General features: G+C 40.7%; 1 protein-coding gene across 6 annotated transcripts in view; it reads left to right on the top strand.

Annotated features, from left to right (window-relative positions):
* The window catches only part of MATN2 (matrilin 2), a 74,393-nt gene extending 59,875 nt beyond the window's left edge, over positions 1-14,518 (top strand). For 4 of the 6 annotated variants that reach the window (XM_075743640.1, XM_075743642.1, XM_075743644.1 and 1 more), the window contains 6 exons: positions 2,867-3,280; positions 6,114-6,266; positions 10,426-10,497; positions 11,054-11,161; positions 11,407-11,502; positions 14,375-14,518. In XM_075743640.1, the coding sequence (XP_075599755.1) occupies positions 2,867-3,280; positions 6,114-6,266; positions 10,426-10,497; positions 11,054-11,161; positions 11,407-11,502; positions 14,375-14,427 (896 nt within the window). In that variant the 3' untranslated portion in view covers positions 14,428-14,518. Of the gene's footprint in view, positions 1-2,866; positions 3,281-6,113; positions 6,267-10,425; positions 10,498-10,809; positions 10,884-11,053; positions 11,162-11,406; positions 11,503-14,374 lie in introns of those variants that run through there. The other 2 variants (XM_075743641.1, XM_075743643.1) reach the window with 2 other exon arrangements.
* The last annotated feature ends 1,638 nt before the right edge of the window (positions 14,519-16,156 follow it).

The raw sequence follows: 16,156 nt of genomic DNA, 5'->3' as shown, positions 1-16,156 counted from the left end.
AGAAAGCATTTGTTTCTTTGATTTCTAAAATTACTTGACCTCACTTCAAATGCCTCACTTCAAAAAATGCCTCACTTCAAAAATGATATAATATTTGAAAGCCCAAAGCATATGTGAGTGGGATGGAAAATGTCTTGAACAATTAACTTCATGCTCTCGCAAGCAAAAAACTAACAAATTGGAACAGTTGTTTTGGTATAGCATCGAGTATAATAGTAATTCTTCCCAAACCTCAGGAAAAAAGCCAAAGTTAATCTTATTATCAAGGAATGTGCACTTTAATCAGATTCATATACTGTGGAGCTTTTATCTTTATATACTCTTTATATTTTAAAATATCATTAATTTTATTTGTTTGTCTTCTAACATGACATGCTTAGAGTATGACATGCATTTATCTCATCACCCCTTAATACTTGGAGGAGAAGCTCTTCTAGTGGAACTCAATGAAAACATTTATTCTGCAAAAATGGAAGCCTTAGTTGGGGAGACTATTATTACCAAAAGAATGGTAACATGTTCATGGCTGGTCTCAATCCTAACTAAACCCATTCACCATGAGCTGCTGCCCTATCTTGACTTATGCAATAATATTGAGGTGGTTCTGATATTCATTGCATTTCCATTGCCTTAGTACATGTGACACATCTTTTCCTCAGATGACTGCTGAAAGGAATTCTTCGACAGCAGTTCTAAAGTAGCGCTATTGTCTAAGAAGAAAAGACTGAGCTTTAAAGCTGAAAATTCCTTATTCCTACACTGACTTAGTAACAGACATCTTCAGTGATTTCTGCAAAGCAGAAATAAATGTAGAAAGAATGTACATGGAGTTCTCTTTTGTGGGAGATCTACTCTGGTAACTTTTACTCTCAAAGTATCTAAAGATCCCAAATCCTCACTTAATGCCCTCCAGACAATCACCTTCAGGATCTGTTAGTCTAGTCTGCAGTCAGCTTAAATAATAATAAATGTTATAGACCTTTCCAGTTACCCTGTATGACACACAGACATTTAGAAATCTTAGAAACCACAGGAAAAATAGCATTGCTAGTTTCTGTGATAAAAGGCAGAGACATAGAACATTTATAGTGGCTTCGAGACAATCTAGTTCATGGCATTTGCTTGAGGCAGAATCATAATATATATATCTAATAATATCTGATAGATGTTTCAGTGATGTTTCAAAAATTGTCTAATGACAGAGTATGATTTTAGTGTCCCAAGTCTGTTTTCATGCTGTTACCTTTATAATATTCTTTTCCCTAACAAGCAACTATCTTTACGGCAGATGAAGCCATTTGCTACCTTTTCTATTCAATGAGAACAACTGATTTATTGTCTTGTTTAAAATAATCCCCTTCTGCATGTTGGAAGGATGTTATCATGCTTCTTATTCATCTTTCCTTTCCTTAAGCAAACAATCTCTGCCCCTTCAAGCTTTCTCCACATCACACTTTCTAAATATCTCATTGCTCTTGCTATGAAACTCAGGACTCTCCAGTTTGTCTTTAAGGATGATATTCAAAAGTTTAGCACTGTATTCATCTTGAGACTTACAAACTACTGAACACAGCTGCACAATTCTCTCTTGTATTGTGCTTACAGCATTTTTACTAGACACACATCAGAAATGAGTAGAGGTCAAAGTTCATTTGGTCGAGACTAAGATGCAGATCTCACATTTCTTAGTATGGCAAATTCTCCCTGGAAGTTACATCCATCAAATAGAAGCTGAGCATCTCTGCAGCCAGCCCCTTGCACAAAGCACACTAGTCTGTGCCTGCTGGAGGCAATTGCTTTCCAGAATAAAAAGAACACCTGGCAGAACCAGCCCATGTGCAGCTTCAAAGACATTCTGCAGTCCCTAAACTCCCTAACTTTGTCATGGATGCAGAGTGCCTACAAAGTATTTTGAATTTACATGTGCACTTGCCAAAAAGTATGAGAACTCCAAATTTGTCGGTCTCCTGGATTGTCTCCCAGCTTTGATGGGTAGACCAGGAAAGGTTAATTTCAGCAATACATAAGCCTTCTAATTACAAGATTGTCAGAGAGTTACAAGCAAAACAATGAATATAAACAATTCTGATCCAAGTTTAACAGCTAAGCACATTTCTAGCATTTACTGTCTCATCCATAATTTTTTAGCTGGTTTTCTGCCACTAGATGTTCACGTCTGTGCTGTAAAAACGTGTATTGTCTGAATTTTGTCCCCAGACTGGAACCTCAACCTAAGCTACATGGCAGGCTACCTAACCCTTCTCTTCTGACTCAGCCTTCCCCAAGGTGTTTGGCTTTTGCCTCACTGTTCCCACTAAACATGACTCCTAGATTTTCACCTCATTTACTAAGTATGGCTTCATTGACTCATTTCTTTGTACCACCTATACTTTTTTACTACTTCTGCAACACAAAGTTCAGCTCCAGTGATTCTCTTTCATGTATTTCATGGTCATCGACACAAATGTAAAGTTAGCTTACTGGCTATCCCTGGAAGAAAATTATGGCAACTCTGTCTGTATATCCTAGCTATATGTCCTTCAGTTATACAATTCTTTCCACTTAACAGTCATTCTTAAAATTTGCTGATTGTTGCTGTATTTTTAGGAGTTGTAGTATTCTACAAAGCGGTATGTCCCAGTAAGTATTAACTGCGATTATATATTTGTTAAACTCTTGGTCATAGGCACACACTTAGCTTTCAATATAGACTTTACGCAACATCTTTAGACACACTGGCAAGGCTGGATGAGCCAGGAACAAGGTACTTGATCTCTGAGTTTATGCAGTCCCTGGCCGTCTAGGTCCCTTTTTCAGCTTTGTGGAGTTTTTTCATGATCTGAACACTCTGCTGCTTATTTCACAGGATGCACTGAAGGCCCACTTGACCTGGTGTTTGTGATTGATGGATCAAAAAGTCTCGGAGAGGATAATTTTGAAATTGTAAAACAATTTGTCTCAGGAATCTTGGATTCACTTGAGATTTCACCCAAAGCTGCTCGAGTAGGTTTGCTTCAGTATTCCACTGAAGTTCGCACAGAATTTACGTTAAAGCAGTTCAGCTCAGCCAAAGACATGAAGAAAGCTGTATCGCAAATGAAATACATGGGGAGAGGTTCCATGACAGGACTGGCTCTGAAGCAAATGTTTGAGAGAAGCTTCACAGAAAGAGACGGAGCAAGACCGTTTTCAGCAAATGTCCCTCGAATCTCCATTGTGTTTACGGATGGACGAGCCCAAGATGAAGTCTCCGAGTGGGCTGCTAGAGCAAAGCGAAATGGTAAGTGGAGATGCTTTTGACTCATTCTAAAAGGCAAATATTGTTAGAAATAAGATGTGCTACAGCATGTGCTAATCAAGAGAGCTTTTGCCATAGCAGTCTGGCTAGTACAGTGACCACTGCAGCAGGACATTGGATCTTTGGTGTTCACAGGAGCCTTTGCTACAAGGCAGGTATGTCATCCCTAGCACAGGACCCATGATGAATGTCTCACCACTGGGGATCTGTGCCATTCACAGGTAGTGACAGCACCTACCTGGCATGCCATGCGCTGCCCTGAACATATCCACCAAGGGTAGACATTTGATACAGAGATTTGGGAACACTGGGAACTTCATCAAAAATTCTAAGAAAACAATAAAAAAAACTCCAACCTGTCTTCAAAATACAAAAATCTATCCTCTGTAACTAATCCTCTAATCTATCTATAACTTGATACATGACTGGTATAGCATTGGTCAGGACTGATACCTCTCTGTCAGGAGAAAATGGAAAAACGTCCAAGGATACGAGAAGACCGTGTGCTAACAAGGGTGCCATTACAACGAAATACGAAGGGGTTTTTTTAAATATTAAGAACAAAACCAAAGATTTATACATAAACTAGTGAGATCTGAGGAAGTACCTGGAGGATTAACCCCATGCAAGGCTACAGGCTTGGGGAAGAGTGGCTGGAAAGCTGCCTGGTAGAAAAGGACCTGGGGGTGTTGGTCGACAGCTGGCTGAATACAAGCCAGCAGTGTGCCCAGGTGGCCAACAGCATCCTGGCTTGTATCAGGAATAGTGTGGCCAGCAGGACTAGGGAAGTGATTGTCCCCCTGTACTCGTCACTGGTGAGGTCGCAGCTTGAGTGCTGTGCTCAGTTTTGGGCCCCTCACTCCAAGAAAGACATTGAGGTGCTGGAGTGTGTCCAAAGAAGGGCAAGGAAGCTGGTGAAGGGTCTAGAGCACAAGTCTTATGAGGAGCGGCTGAGGGAACTGGGGTTGTTCAGTCTGGAGAAGAGGAGGCTGAGGGGAGACCTGATTGCTCTCTACAGCTACCTGAAAGGAGGTTGTAGCCAGGTGGGGGTTGGTCTCTTCTCCCAAGTAACAAGCAATAGGATGAGAGGAAATGGCCTCAAGTTGCACCCAGGGGAGGTTTAGATTGGATATTAGGAAAAATGTCTTCACCAAAAGGGTTGTCAAGCACTGGAACAGGCTGCCCAGGGAAGTGGTGGAGTCACCATCCCTGGATGTATTTAAAAAGCCATGTAGATGTGGTGCTTAGGGACATGGTTTAGTGGTTGGACTTGATGATCTAAAGGTCTTTTCCAACCATAACAGTTCTATGATTTACAAGACTGAAGAAGGAAAATACAAGCCAACCTTGCTTACTTGCTGAATGAAACCTCCGTTCCGAACTGCTTACACTGATATTTGTAATGCTACAAGCCAAATCCGTCCCCTGTGTAATTGCAGCATAGGCAATGTAGTAATGCTGAATATGAAATTGGCCTCAAATGCTTTATCACTGGTATCTCCAAGTCTTTAAAAAGCAACAGACCTCAGCATGACTGGTCCATTCATCAAATTGAATCAGCTTCTGGTGAATGTTTTACTTTCCTGGCTAAAGTGCAATGGTAGGCAGATTCATGACAAAAAGTAAGGAGATACTTATGTTAAATGTTAAAGAGATGGGAAATGCATATTTTATGATGTTATCAGGCCCAGGATTCTTCAGCAAAAAGGTTAAAGTTGCAATTCAGTGAGTGTGTAGCTGTTATTACCCCATGATAATAAAGAGATATCAAACATCCTCACCCAAAGTTTTTTCTGAAAGCAACCAGCTGAGACAGCAGTTTCTGCTCTTGAATCTTACAAAGGAGCTTGAAATACTCTGAAGCTAATAGTTCTATTAGGAATTACAAAATTGGTACTAGTTGTGGACACTTTTTAAGCCAGAACTAATGTAAAGTGTTCTACCAGATCATTTGTTCACAAGAATAAAAATTAAAAAAATCAATTATTAACTGCTGAAAAAGGGGATATTGAAGATCAGTATGTTTTGTATTCATTACTTGTTTAAAATCTGTCCAGTGAGAGGGCTGTGAACCACTTCCTCCTATGAACCTCTTCAGAGTGAAGAGAACTATGAATCCTTTTACTTTCTTCCTGGCACCTCTGCTGGGGAAATGCTTGTCCTGAGCATCCCTGTTAAAAGGCTCTTTCTCAGCCCCACAAATTGTGTCTTTTCCCCTGTTCTTCTTACCCTCGTAGGTCTGGGTGCCTTTGCAGTGCCTCCCAGCCCACTAGCATCCCTTGGAGTGCAAAAATCTAGGCTCAATGTGCTCTGAAGATTTTGATGAAACACCAAGTACTTACCTTTTTCTAAAAAATTACTACCATCTTTCAGGCTTCTGCCCCATTTGCTGACACACAACAGGTCTCCCCATCAACCCGGTAATTAGTTTTATTGCACACACCCTATGTACACAGACACACACAAACCAGGAACTTCCAGTACAGCTGTGAGGCTGACTTGCGTGATTCTCTTGGATGTTTTGCAGTATTCTTTCTGCATTCATTTACTATCAGTAGTAGTCAGGCAACTGTCACCTCTCTAACTTAAAAACTATCTGTTAAATTACAGCAAAGCAGTGAGTTTCCACACATCTTCTCAATAACTAAAGCATATTAAGCCTGTTCAAAAACAATTTTGAAGTTACACAACATAGACATTTCTTGTGCTCTCCCTTTCTCTCCAACATGACTAATGGTCATATTTTCCTTTCATGGAGGAATAAGGGTTTAGAGCTGCTGATGTAATAATTATGTGCAATTTCTTTTGAATCTAGGTATAATTATCTATGCCATTGGAATAGGAAAAGCAATTGAGGAAGAACTGCTAGAAATTGCATCTGAGCCACCATATAAACATCTCTTCTATGCTGAGGATTTCACAGCTATGGAGGACATAAGTGAAGAGCTAAGAGCTCAAATCTGTGAAGGTAACAGTATTCCACTTTCATTGAGATAGAAGAGGAATGAATGCTTATAGATTTTTTTTTTTTTTACAGGCCTAAAAGGGCAACTAGTGTCATAGTAAAGGTCATAGATCATTGGTGTCAGATATCGCAAGGCGTAAGTCACGGTAATTTTTCTGTCCTTTAATATGTGAGGAATATATACACTTAATCTATCACCAGGTAAAGGTATATAATAATGGTCTTTTGTTTCCTAATGGTTGCATAAAACATACACTTCTGTGCCTAGAAGAATTAATTGCTCCCTCCCCTTTTTCTACAGTTAAGTCAGCCATGCGCTGAACCCCACCCCACCAAAGAAGCAGTATCTACTTCATTAGGAATGTGGGGAAAATAATCAGGGATTTGTAATGTCTTAATGACAATAAAAAATTACTCTTAAGATCAGTGGCAAAAAACTAAAACACAGCAAAACAAATCATCAAGAGCTGTTGTGCGTATTTATAGAAGACTAAAAATAGTTCATTGAACATACATTGACAGCTACAAAGAATGGATCTCAGTTATGCATAAGCTCCAAGTTGTGCTCCACAAATGTGGAAGGTTTGTTCCAGAAAGCACCCTTCCTCACTCTGGCACAAACAGCCTCTATATAAACTTTCCCAGCTGAAGTTTTGCAAAGGCAAGGGGGAATGTGAGCTGGGATAAAAGCTGTTCAGCCAGAGAGAGGACAGCATGTCTCTCCCACTCACACATTCCCAGGACTCGCTATGATTTGTACATTCAAATTGATACCTGAAGCAAAATTCAGAAACATCCCTGTGAATAATATTGGTCATAGCACTAGAATTGTGCAAGATGATTTAATTTTCACTAGCTTTTATTTGGTTGTTTTTCTTGGAATTAAATGCAAACAGGTTTTATCTTCTTCTTTAACATTACTGTGTAAAATTGGCTGGCAAGCAGCAGTGTGTTTCTTCCTCATGCAGATGCCAAGAAAGAATCTGGAAAAAAAAAAACCAAACCCAAGAATGTTTCCTAGATTATATATTCTTTGTGTTTCTCTCAGTCCTAAAAATCTTCTAGCTCCATCTTTCTGAAATATGAAATACTATGGTAACATGAAACCAAGTCTGTTCATTAACCTTCTTACTAGGAAGATAATCTGCTGATGACAGCACGTCATCTTAAAAGCTTGGGGAGACGCCAAAGCCAAAACTATCTGGCAACCAGCATAATAATTCTCACTCATTTAGCAAACCCTCAGAGCTTGGTGATGGAAATTAATCCTTCAGGTACCCACAGCAGTGTTTAGCAATCATGATTTTCCTTTTTTTTTTTAAAAACTACTTTACTCACCATATGAAAAATAAGTAAATCCTGCCCCTTTGTGGCAGTTTGTAGAGTACACCTCTAGTAAGTGGGCAGAGCTGGCACCTCTCAGCTTCTGTCCTCCTCTCTCACCAACAGGCAATGCCTCACACCTGTGAACTGAGGACTGACCCAGCCTTGCTTTTCTGGACACTCCAGGACTACTTATTGCTCATCAACTAAGTCCACCAGAAATTTTGCCTCCAAGCCTGTTAGATAAGCTGACAGGGTTTTTTGGGGTTTTTTTTTTAGCTATTTTGGTTTACAGCCTAATTTTTTTTCCCTCCCTTGCAAGCGCAGTAATTTCATTTTGAGTCCAGCTTTGGTCCTTAGCTGAGGACTCCCGAGGCTCCAGCCTGTGAGGACAGTGGGAGAACCTCTGAACCTCATGGACTCCACTGACAAAGCCTCTCATCCCCAGTCCCAGCTGCGGATGGGCTGTATGTTTCCAAGTAAAGCAGAAGCCCTCCAAATCCCTTTTGTGATAAGGCTTTCTCTTTTTATTCTGCAAGAAAGCATCAGCCTTGTAGAATAGCTGCTGATTACTATTAATTATTCTTGATGACTAGTAGTAAAAGAAAAAAAAAAAAGGGGGTTTCTCTTTTGCCTCTTATTAAGAGGAATTCAGTCGGAAGGTTCCCATTCATTGCCTTGGTTAATGTTCATTTCTCATCTGACTGGAAGCACTAACGAGGCTGCAGCAATGTCATACATAATACGCACTCATCGCGATTGCCTCTTCACCCCTGTTCTGAGCATGTGCATTATGGGAGCCTTTAATTACATGGGTACATACTATGTTTGTCACAAGACCCCAGCCCTGATCAGATGACAGTACTCAGCAGTATGCTGGTTAACATTCTGTTCTTCAAAATTGTGGATCGTTATCACTGCTGCAAATAGCCACTACTTTTGAAGGCACCCTCTTTTGACAACACTTTCTCACAGGCTTTTCCTAAGAAAATACTTTGGTTTTGTTACAAAATAGAACACTAAAAACAAACAGCCAACTTTAGCATTGTTCCCCAACAAATTTGAATATTTATGTTCACTGCACTGACTTCATCAAGGGCCTCAGTTAGGGCTAGCAGTCTCTGTCAGTACTTGTCTGATTATTCCCAGCTTTACAGAGGTGATGAGATCAGAAATCTTTGGGCCCCAACCAGTTTCTGAAGCCTGAAGAGGAGTTTCTGAAATGCCCAGTTCCCATGCTAAACTGGAGATCTGCCACACCTCTACCAGTGTATCAATCCATCTTCTTTCCTGTCCCTCACATCTGAATCCTAATTACTTGTCTGTACCAGCCCAGTGTCCAAAGATCAAACTTCTCATATTAGTTCCTCTGACCTTCCTAGATATCCTCCTCGTTAGCCTCCAGCTCTTAAATGACTTCTAGAGCAAGTCATTACTCAGGGTCAAACACTCAAGGTTCATCTTACTGGTTTCTTCCCTCCTACACTGGAAATCTCACCATCCTTGTTCCCAGTTGATTATTCTTCTGCCAGACTCCTCGCCTAGTTTGTATCATTCCTTTCCTTTCGATCTCTCCCACACTCCTCTGCCCTGAACTCTTCTCCAAAATCTGTGTTCCCTCCACCAGACAGTTCCTACGCAGGCTTTTTGATATATATAAATATCATAGTTCTGCCCACTGAACTCTGGTCATCTTACTCAACCACTCCTCTCTGTTCATTCCCTGTTCCTCACACTCAGTCATTCCAGCCCCCACACAGAGCATCTCATCTCATCTCCTTCCCGGTGCAACTTAGTACAGCTGCGTGTTATCGTGCATCTGTCAAAATTCCCAAGACCAACAGAGATCCCCATAGCTATAGCAAACCTGCAGTGCCCAGAAGCATCTTCCACCTCCCTGCTGCATCTTCACAGCATACCAGGAGAGTTTGCACCATCACCTTTTACCCTCACGCATGCACTTGCAGTGAAGGAATTCGGGCTATATTTGCATGGAGACTCCCAGATGCTCCATCCACTCTCCTGGCGCGCAGTTGTTAAGTGTACATTCATCAGCTCGTCTGGGCTCTTAAGGGCTCCATCGTTCACTGCAGGTGAAGCATTTATTTTCTAGAAGAGAACCCATTCTTAAGGAACCAATTCTGCCTCTATATTACCCTCTTGTGGCAAGAAAGCGGTAGTGCACAGAATCACCCTCGAGATGGTTACACCTACATATGAAACAGGTTTCCATTTCTCTCCAGACACCCTTTGACTAAAAGGAGTCTGAAATAAATTCCTACATTTTAAAGGCTGTGCTTCATGAATTAGAAACTTTGTGGTTGGTTTTGCTTGGGGTTTTTTGCTTATAACTGTAGTGCATCAAATAAACTACTGCACCCATCTCACCTAAACACTCCCAACTCCCTGATCAATGTTTCCCCATTATAAAGGAGAAAATTGAAGAGGAGCAAAAAATATCTTCCTTCTCCAAGCAGCTTTTATTCTCATTCAGTTCACCCCAAAGGACTGATGGATGACAATGAAACATGCAAGAAGTTTCACTAAAGGACATAAAGTAGGTTGCTGTCATTTCAGGTTGCTTCACTACTATTAATCTATTTTTAAAGCACTTCTGATTTTGGAAAAGTTCCTCTGATAGTCTGAATCGAAGGGTGAGTCCTGAAGTTTCCAGCAACCCAGGACCTCTGATAAACTGCACAGGTATGAGGCATTCTCCACATGTTATGAGACAAACACCAAGTTACTGGTAACAACCATCCCCATTTCTAGGGAATGCAAATTTTTTTTTATTGCTCCTTTTGTGATCTTGTTTCCTTTGGCAATTTCTTTCTACTAGCCTTGAAAGAGTCAGCTCACCAGCAGGATCCATCACCTGGGAGGCATCATAAGACTGGTCCACCGCCTTCAGGTTGGCTCTTAACTCAGTGTCTTGCTGTCTCCCCAGACCATTGCTAAGTTGCCTCTTTATGCCGCCTTCCGTTGAGAACCCTAACAATTCACCTGTGGGAGAACTGTTCAGCCCATTCCCCTTCCCACACCCCTCCTGCCTGCAATTCAAATCTGCTTTGTACAACGCATTTTGAGATCCACTGTAACAAAAACATGGCTGCATGCTTCTCACACCATCCAAATGAATTACTTCATGGGGAAACTTGTATTTCAACACTGTGCTTGGTATTTTAAAGCATGTTCAGCTTTCAATCACTTCTGTTTCTCACAGGAACCTTCACAACTCCCTTTCAGTTCTGCAACCCACAACTTAAATCATGTATACAGTAAATACAGCCTAACAGCTCCGTTCCTTCACATCTTTGTATCCCTAGTCCTCTCCATGAATGATCCTCACTGCAATCAGTGAGATTACTCACTAATTAAGGAGAACTCGGTGCATGTGAGTAGAAAAAAATACTGTCTAATTAAGTGAAGTGGGTTTGATTTTTAGACTTTTGGGGGGTTTCCTGCAGGATCTGAATCAACCACAATAGCCATCACAGATGTCATTGCCTGTCCCAATCTTGCAATACACCACAAGTATCTTTTTGAAGACAGTCACACTCACTCAACAACAACAGGTAATCAGGTTACCTTTGTTTAGAATAATCTAGACTGCTCTTTGAATATACAGGCCTAAGTGTTGTGTACTATTTTCCAGTATTTACAAAATCTGCCCCAGAGCATTCCTTTGGATGTTGACCTGTTTTGAGAACAGGAAGCTGTATTAAACCTGCTCTGCATTTATAAGCCCTTGTCATCTCCTCCTCCATCCCTTTCAATTTATTCGGGATTTAGCCTATGATTGACTTGTTCTGTTTTTCAGCAAAAGCTTCAAAAGATAAAGACCAGTGCAAGTGTGAAAACCTTGTGACATTCCAGAACTATGCAACCAATGAAGTTAGAAAACTCACCCAGCGATATATCCTTTCAGAATAATTGTTTCTTACATATAATAGGAGGGCATTTTAAAAGAAATGGTAATTATAATGCATCAAGACTAAGCTGTCTCCATAGTTCAAATCAATCTACTGTAATGAAAAATGACCTACTTAATAATGTTAATCTCCAAGAAACAAGGCTTTTAAAACTTGAAATCTGCTTCTCCTTCATAGAAGGGACCAAAATATTAGTAAGATCTTAACTTTTAATAACCTCTAACAGTAAACACCTTCAGGGACAGCACAGAAATGACTGGTCAAATTCAAGACTAACACTCCTTGCTTTAGTTTATTCAGATGGAATCAAAATAGCATTTGCTGGCTCTGGGAGTCAGAATACAGGAGATGTTTCCCTTCTGAACTGCTAAGTGAAGCACCAGATGCAGTGAGTCATTTACAATAATACTCCAAATGAAGAGGAATTCAGAGGATTGACGTCTGATTAATTTTGCATAAACAAATATCCAGATAAAAATGAGTTAAGTGTGGATTGATAGCTTACTTCCCCCAAATTAATCTGGCTTTTCAAGGGAGCTGTTAGCACAGTAGCCTTTACAGTATTTCCAACATCCACCAGATGTCTCAGAAGACAACAGCAGCAAATTTGCAATACAACTTACTGCGACACTTCGCATCATGCAGTATTTATGCAGCAAATTCCTGTTTTCTTCATGAAAGCTGCTTCTGCCTAATCAAGTAACTAGTAAGAAGACACCACATCTTCTATTTAAGTTTTATAACGGTGTGCAAGGTCAATAAGCACTTATTTTCTGCACAGAAGAGCACAGCGATACTCAACAGCTGTGTGCTGCCTAGACATGAACAGCTCAGACTGAGGAACCCATAGAAGTAGCACTCTGTCCAGAGTCAGGCTAACAGAGCCCTCAGTGGTCATGGCAGCATGCAAGACCAGAGGGCTCTGTAAACCTGATGCAAAATACTGCTTACCAGTTCAGACCTTCCTTCCTATTTCATGTAACTGCAGCAGCCAGCCTCAGCATCTCTCCCGTTCCCAAGTGAATCCTTCAGCAGATAGCTCAAGGAATCATGTTCTGATCACTTAATTTCAAATTATTCCATGCAAAGTAGAATTGCAAAGTAGAATTACTTCATAAAGGAGGGAGAAAGCCATTCCATAAGGCTATTGTTAGGTGCTTCAAATGCTCATCAACATTTATACTTCTCTGAAGGGACATCTCCAAAGTCTCCAAATGAGGGAAAAAAAAATCTCTAGGTCATTTCCCACATCCTCAAGAGTGTTATGCAGACACACACAGTTCCAACGTAGATGCTGACAAAAAAGGAGACCAACCACTCCTTCCCCTTCAGCAGAAGCCTTAGCCTCTTTACTGTCATCTCCTGCAGCTGTGCTATGAGGATCTCCGAGCTTACTCAGAGAGAACAGAACTTAGCAATATGCCCATTTTTTGCTTTACAATTTGAGCAGACAACCCTGTGATTTTTTTTTTTTTAGAGTCCAAGCAGGACTCAAGGTGATGGAAAAGCTGCTGACTCCGAGCCAGAGACTTACACATTTTGTTAGGAACAGGGCCAAGCATTTCCCCAGAGCACCATGCAACCACTGTTTTGAACAGAGTAAGAACTATCCAGTTTCCTCTCCATTACAAGCCTCATTTCTCTGCCTTATCTGAAGAGCAGCTCAGATACCAAGTGATATACTAGTTCTTGGTAACTGCCAAAGACTCTGCTGGCCAGTCCCCCCTCCCAGGGGTCTGGGGAAAGGGGGAGAGGGAGAACTGGCTACAAAAATAGCATGTTACAGAATATAAATTTAGAGGAACCAATCCAAACCATTGATGATTTGTATCCAACTACATTTAGGTTATCAGTAGATGAATGCAGTTTCTACTGCTTGAACTTTGCCTCTGTAAACACTTGAGAAACATTGATGCTGCATAGAAAGCAGCTCAAATGATGCTAGCACGCATGTAGTAATCCCTTCTGTATGACAAGCAGTTGAGGAATCACCAAACAAACCTGATGTACAGGCAGGCTAGTCCCCACAAAAGCAGCAGCAGCAAGACACCCACTCTTGCTCCCTAGTAGCAAGAGGATGGATTCTCCTGCTGTCACTGTGACATGGGAGGGGCAGCACATGGCTGCTCTGGTCAAACTCAAGAAGCTGAATTCAATTTGCCTGTCTACCCTATCCGATGTCTAACAGCCCCTTGTTGAAGATCCCGCTTTTATATGCCACTTTTTCCTTGTGTAAGACCTTAAAACATTGAAATCAAGACACTAGACACACAAGCAGAGTGGGGCGCAGCAACTTAGTCCTTTTAAGGTGGGCCTCAGCGCCTTCAGTTCTCTCTTGATGCGAGGCCTTCTTTCTCTCAACTTCCCCTAGCTCCAGCCTTGCCACGGCTCATGGAGAGGTGGTCAGATAAACATACCAATCCAACCTCCTCCTCCAGCAGACAGCGCTCCTCTCAGCTGGAGGTGCTTATCAGGACAGTAATGCTCTACGTTGCTTTGCACTGCTACAGCTTCTTGCTCTCAGTGGAGCCAGCCTTAGATGCCCTGCAGCTTCCCTGTGAAGTAGAGGAAAATAGCCGCTTTTCAGAACCACCAGCCTTTTTAGTAAGCTGCAGCCTGAACTCCATGTTGAGGAATGCCTGTTAATGAATGGGGCTTCACACAGCTTTCTCAGCTCAGCTGATCAAAGCAGAGTAAGAAAATACAGGGGAGTATTGTATCAGAAACAACAGGGATTCAAAGAGGCTAACAGAGGAGAACCAAGGCAAGTTTATGGACCATGGCCACCAGGCAGCTGACACTGGTTTTCTATTAATGCATGCTATCAGTAGCTCTCTTTCCTTAACTTTTGTCTACTGGAAGAAATGACAAAGAGAATGGAAGACTTGGAAAACAGGCTAAAATACTGAACAAAAATTGAAGTGTATACTACACTGTATATTTATACATACAAACTCATCAGAGCTATTTTCTTAAACTGGTTCAAAGTAAAATAACAAATCCTTGTGTCTGAAGTTGAGAAGAACATTTTGGATCCCTGCATCTATATACTATGTGTTCTGTCTTGCATTGATTGCGATAAGAAATATTGAAAATTTTTTATATATATATATAAACGATTTAGTAACTAGCAAAAATTCTAATTAAGCAGAACTAAACAACTGAAATAAGCTATGCAAAATAATAAAATGCTGTTATTTTTTGAAGTGAAACTTCCATGTTTTGAAGTACTTTTAGGGTATGATTTGGCTTGCTTTTCTGCATTTCCCTCCTCCACTCACTCCACTAGTATTTTAAGCACCCTATCTGTGTGGATATATATGTAGTTCTCTATATACATACACGTATAAAAACAGAATGAGTGGGACAGCATTCACTGCAATTAGGTTTTGCTTATATTATTCCAAGAGTAAACTACTGAAATCAGTTGGAAGTAAAAATAGAAATTTATACATTTGTGTTGAAACTGTGATGAAAATAAATGAGTGGGAAGTCTCATGGATTATCAGGGTATCACAGAGTGAAGTTTCCAGTACTTTTATCACAACCAGACCATGTAACTTCTCCCTTCCTTGCTCAGCATTCAGCGATTCCCTAACTTTCCTGAATGCAGCTAGTATTTCAATTATGAAACTATTCTTTGGGCAATACAAAGCTGCACACCTGTTTGTCACACACTAACACACGAAGACAGCACATTGCTTCCAGTCACTCTGGCCAACTGAATTGCCTTGAAGTGTTACTCCTTCCCCTTGGCAGCAATGGCACTCTTCTGTTAGCTTTACTTTCACACTAACAGCAGTATGTAAATGATCTCTTGAACTGATCCAAATCTGGGGTTTAACAGGTAGAGACACCAGCACTTCCTCCTTTGCTTTGCCACACACTGTTTCGCCTCCTTACTATCTCCAAATGGAATTACACAACTTCATCCAGTCTGTAGCAGAAGCAGCTACAGCAAAACTAGATTAGTCATCTCAGATAAGCCAAGGAATGCACACAGGTACGTAACAGTGAGCTTTAAAAGGTACCTTGTGCACTGATGTACTTTGGCAAACAGAATGCAAGTTCCGCAAGGATGCTGGTACATACTGATTTTCATTAGATGTTTCTTTTACTGCCTGTCAGCAAAGTGCTGGCACCTCAATTAATAATCACTAGTAACAAGGAACATCCTACAGTCATGGTTTCATGCAAAACAGGCACAAATGTGTAAGATACCAATGTCTTCAGCAAGTGACTTGAGCACACCAACTCATCTAACATAACATCTTCAAAAAACTAAAAAAAAAAGGATCAATATAAGCTTTGAGACATTAACTGGTATCTTACTGAAAGTCTGATGTTCTACATCATGTCTATCAGTTATCCTGTTTGCCATTTGACAGATATATATTCTCTTGGAATGAAAAGATGTTAATTTCCATTAGTACTTTGTGACTGATTTGGTAAAAATAGGGTGATTTTTTTAATGGAAGTAAACCCTTTGAGGTCCCCCACCAACATCCCAAATTTGCTCCTGTACCTCACACTACAACTTGTTTCTGCATTAGCACTCCAAACCAAAATCTAAGGAAGTCCTGGCCTGTTGGGATTTGGCACCATACTTGCCATGATCAAATCTTTCTCCACTTACCT

The sequence above is a fragment of the Balearica regulorum genome, chromosome 2 (genome assembly GCF_011004875.1).
Source record: "Balearica regulorum gibbericeps isolate bBalReg1 chromosome 2, bBalReg1.pri, whole genome shotgun sequence".
Classification (NCBI taxonomy): domain Eukaryota; kingdom Metazoa; phylum Chordata; class Aves; order Gruiformes; family Gruidae; genus Balearica; species Balearica regulorum.
This window is presented reverse-complemented; position numbering and strand designations above follow the sequence as displayed.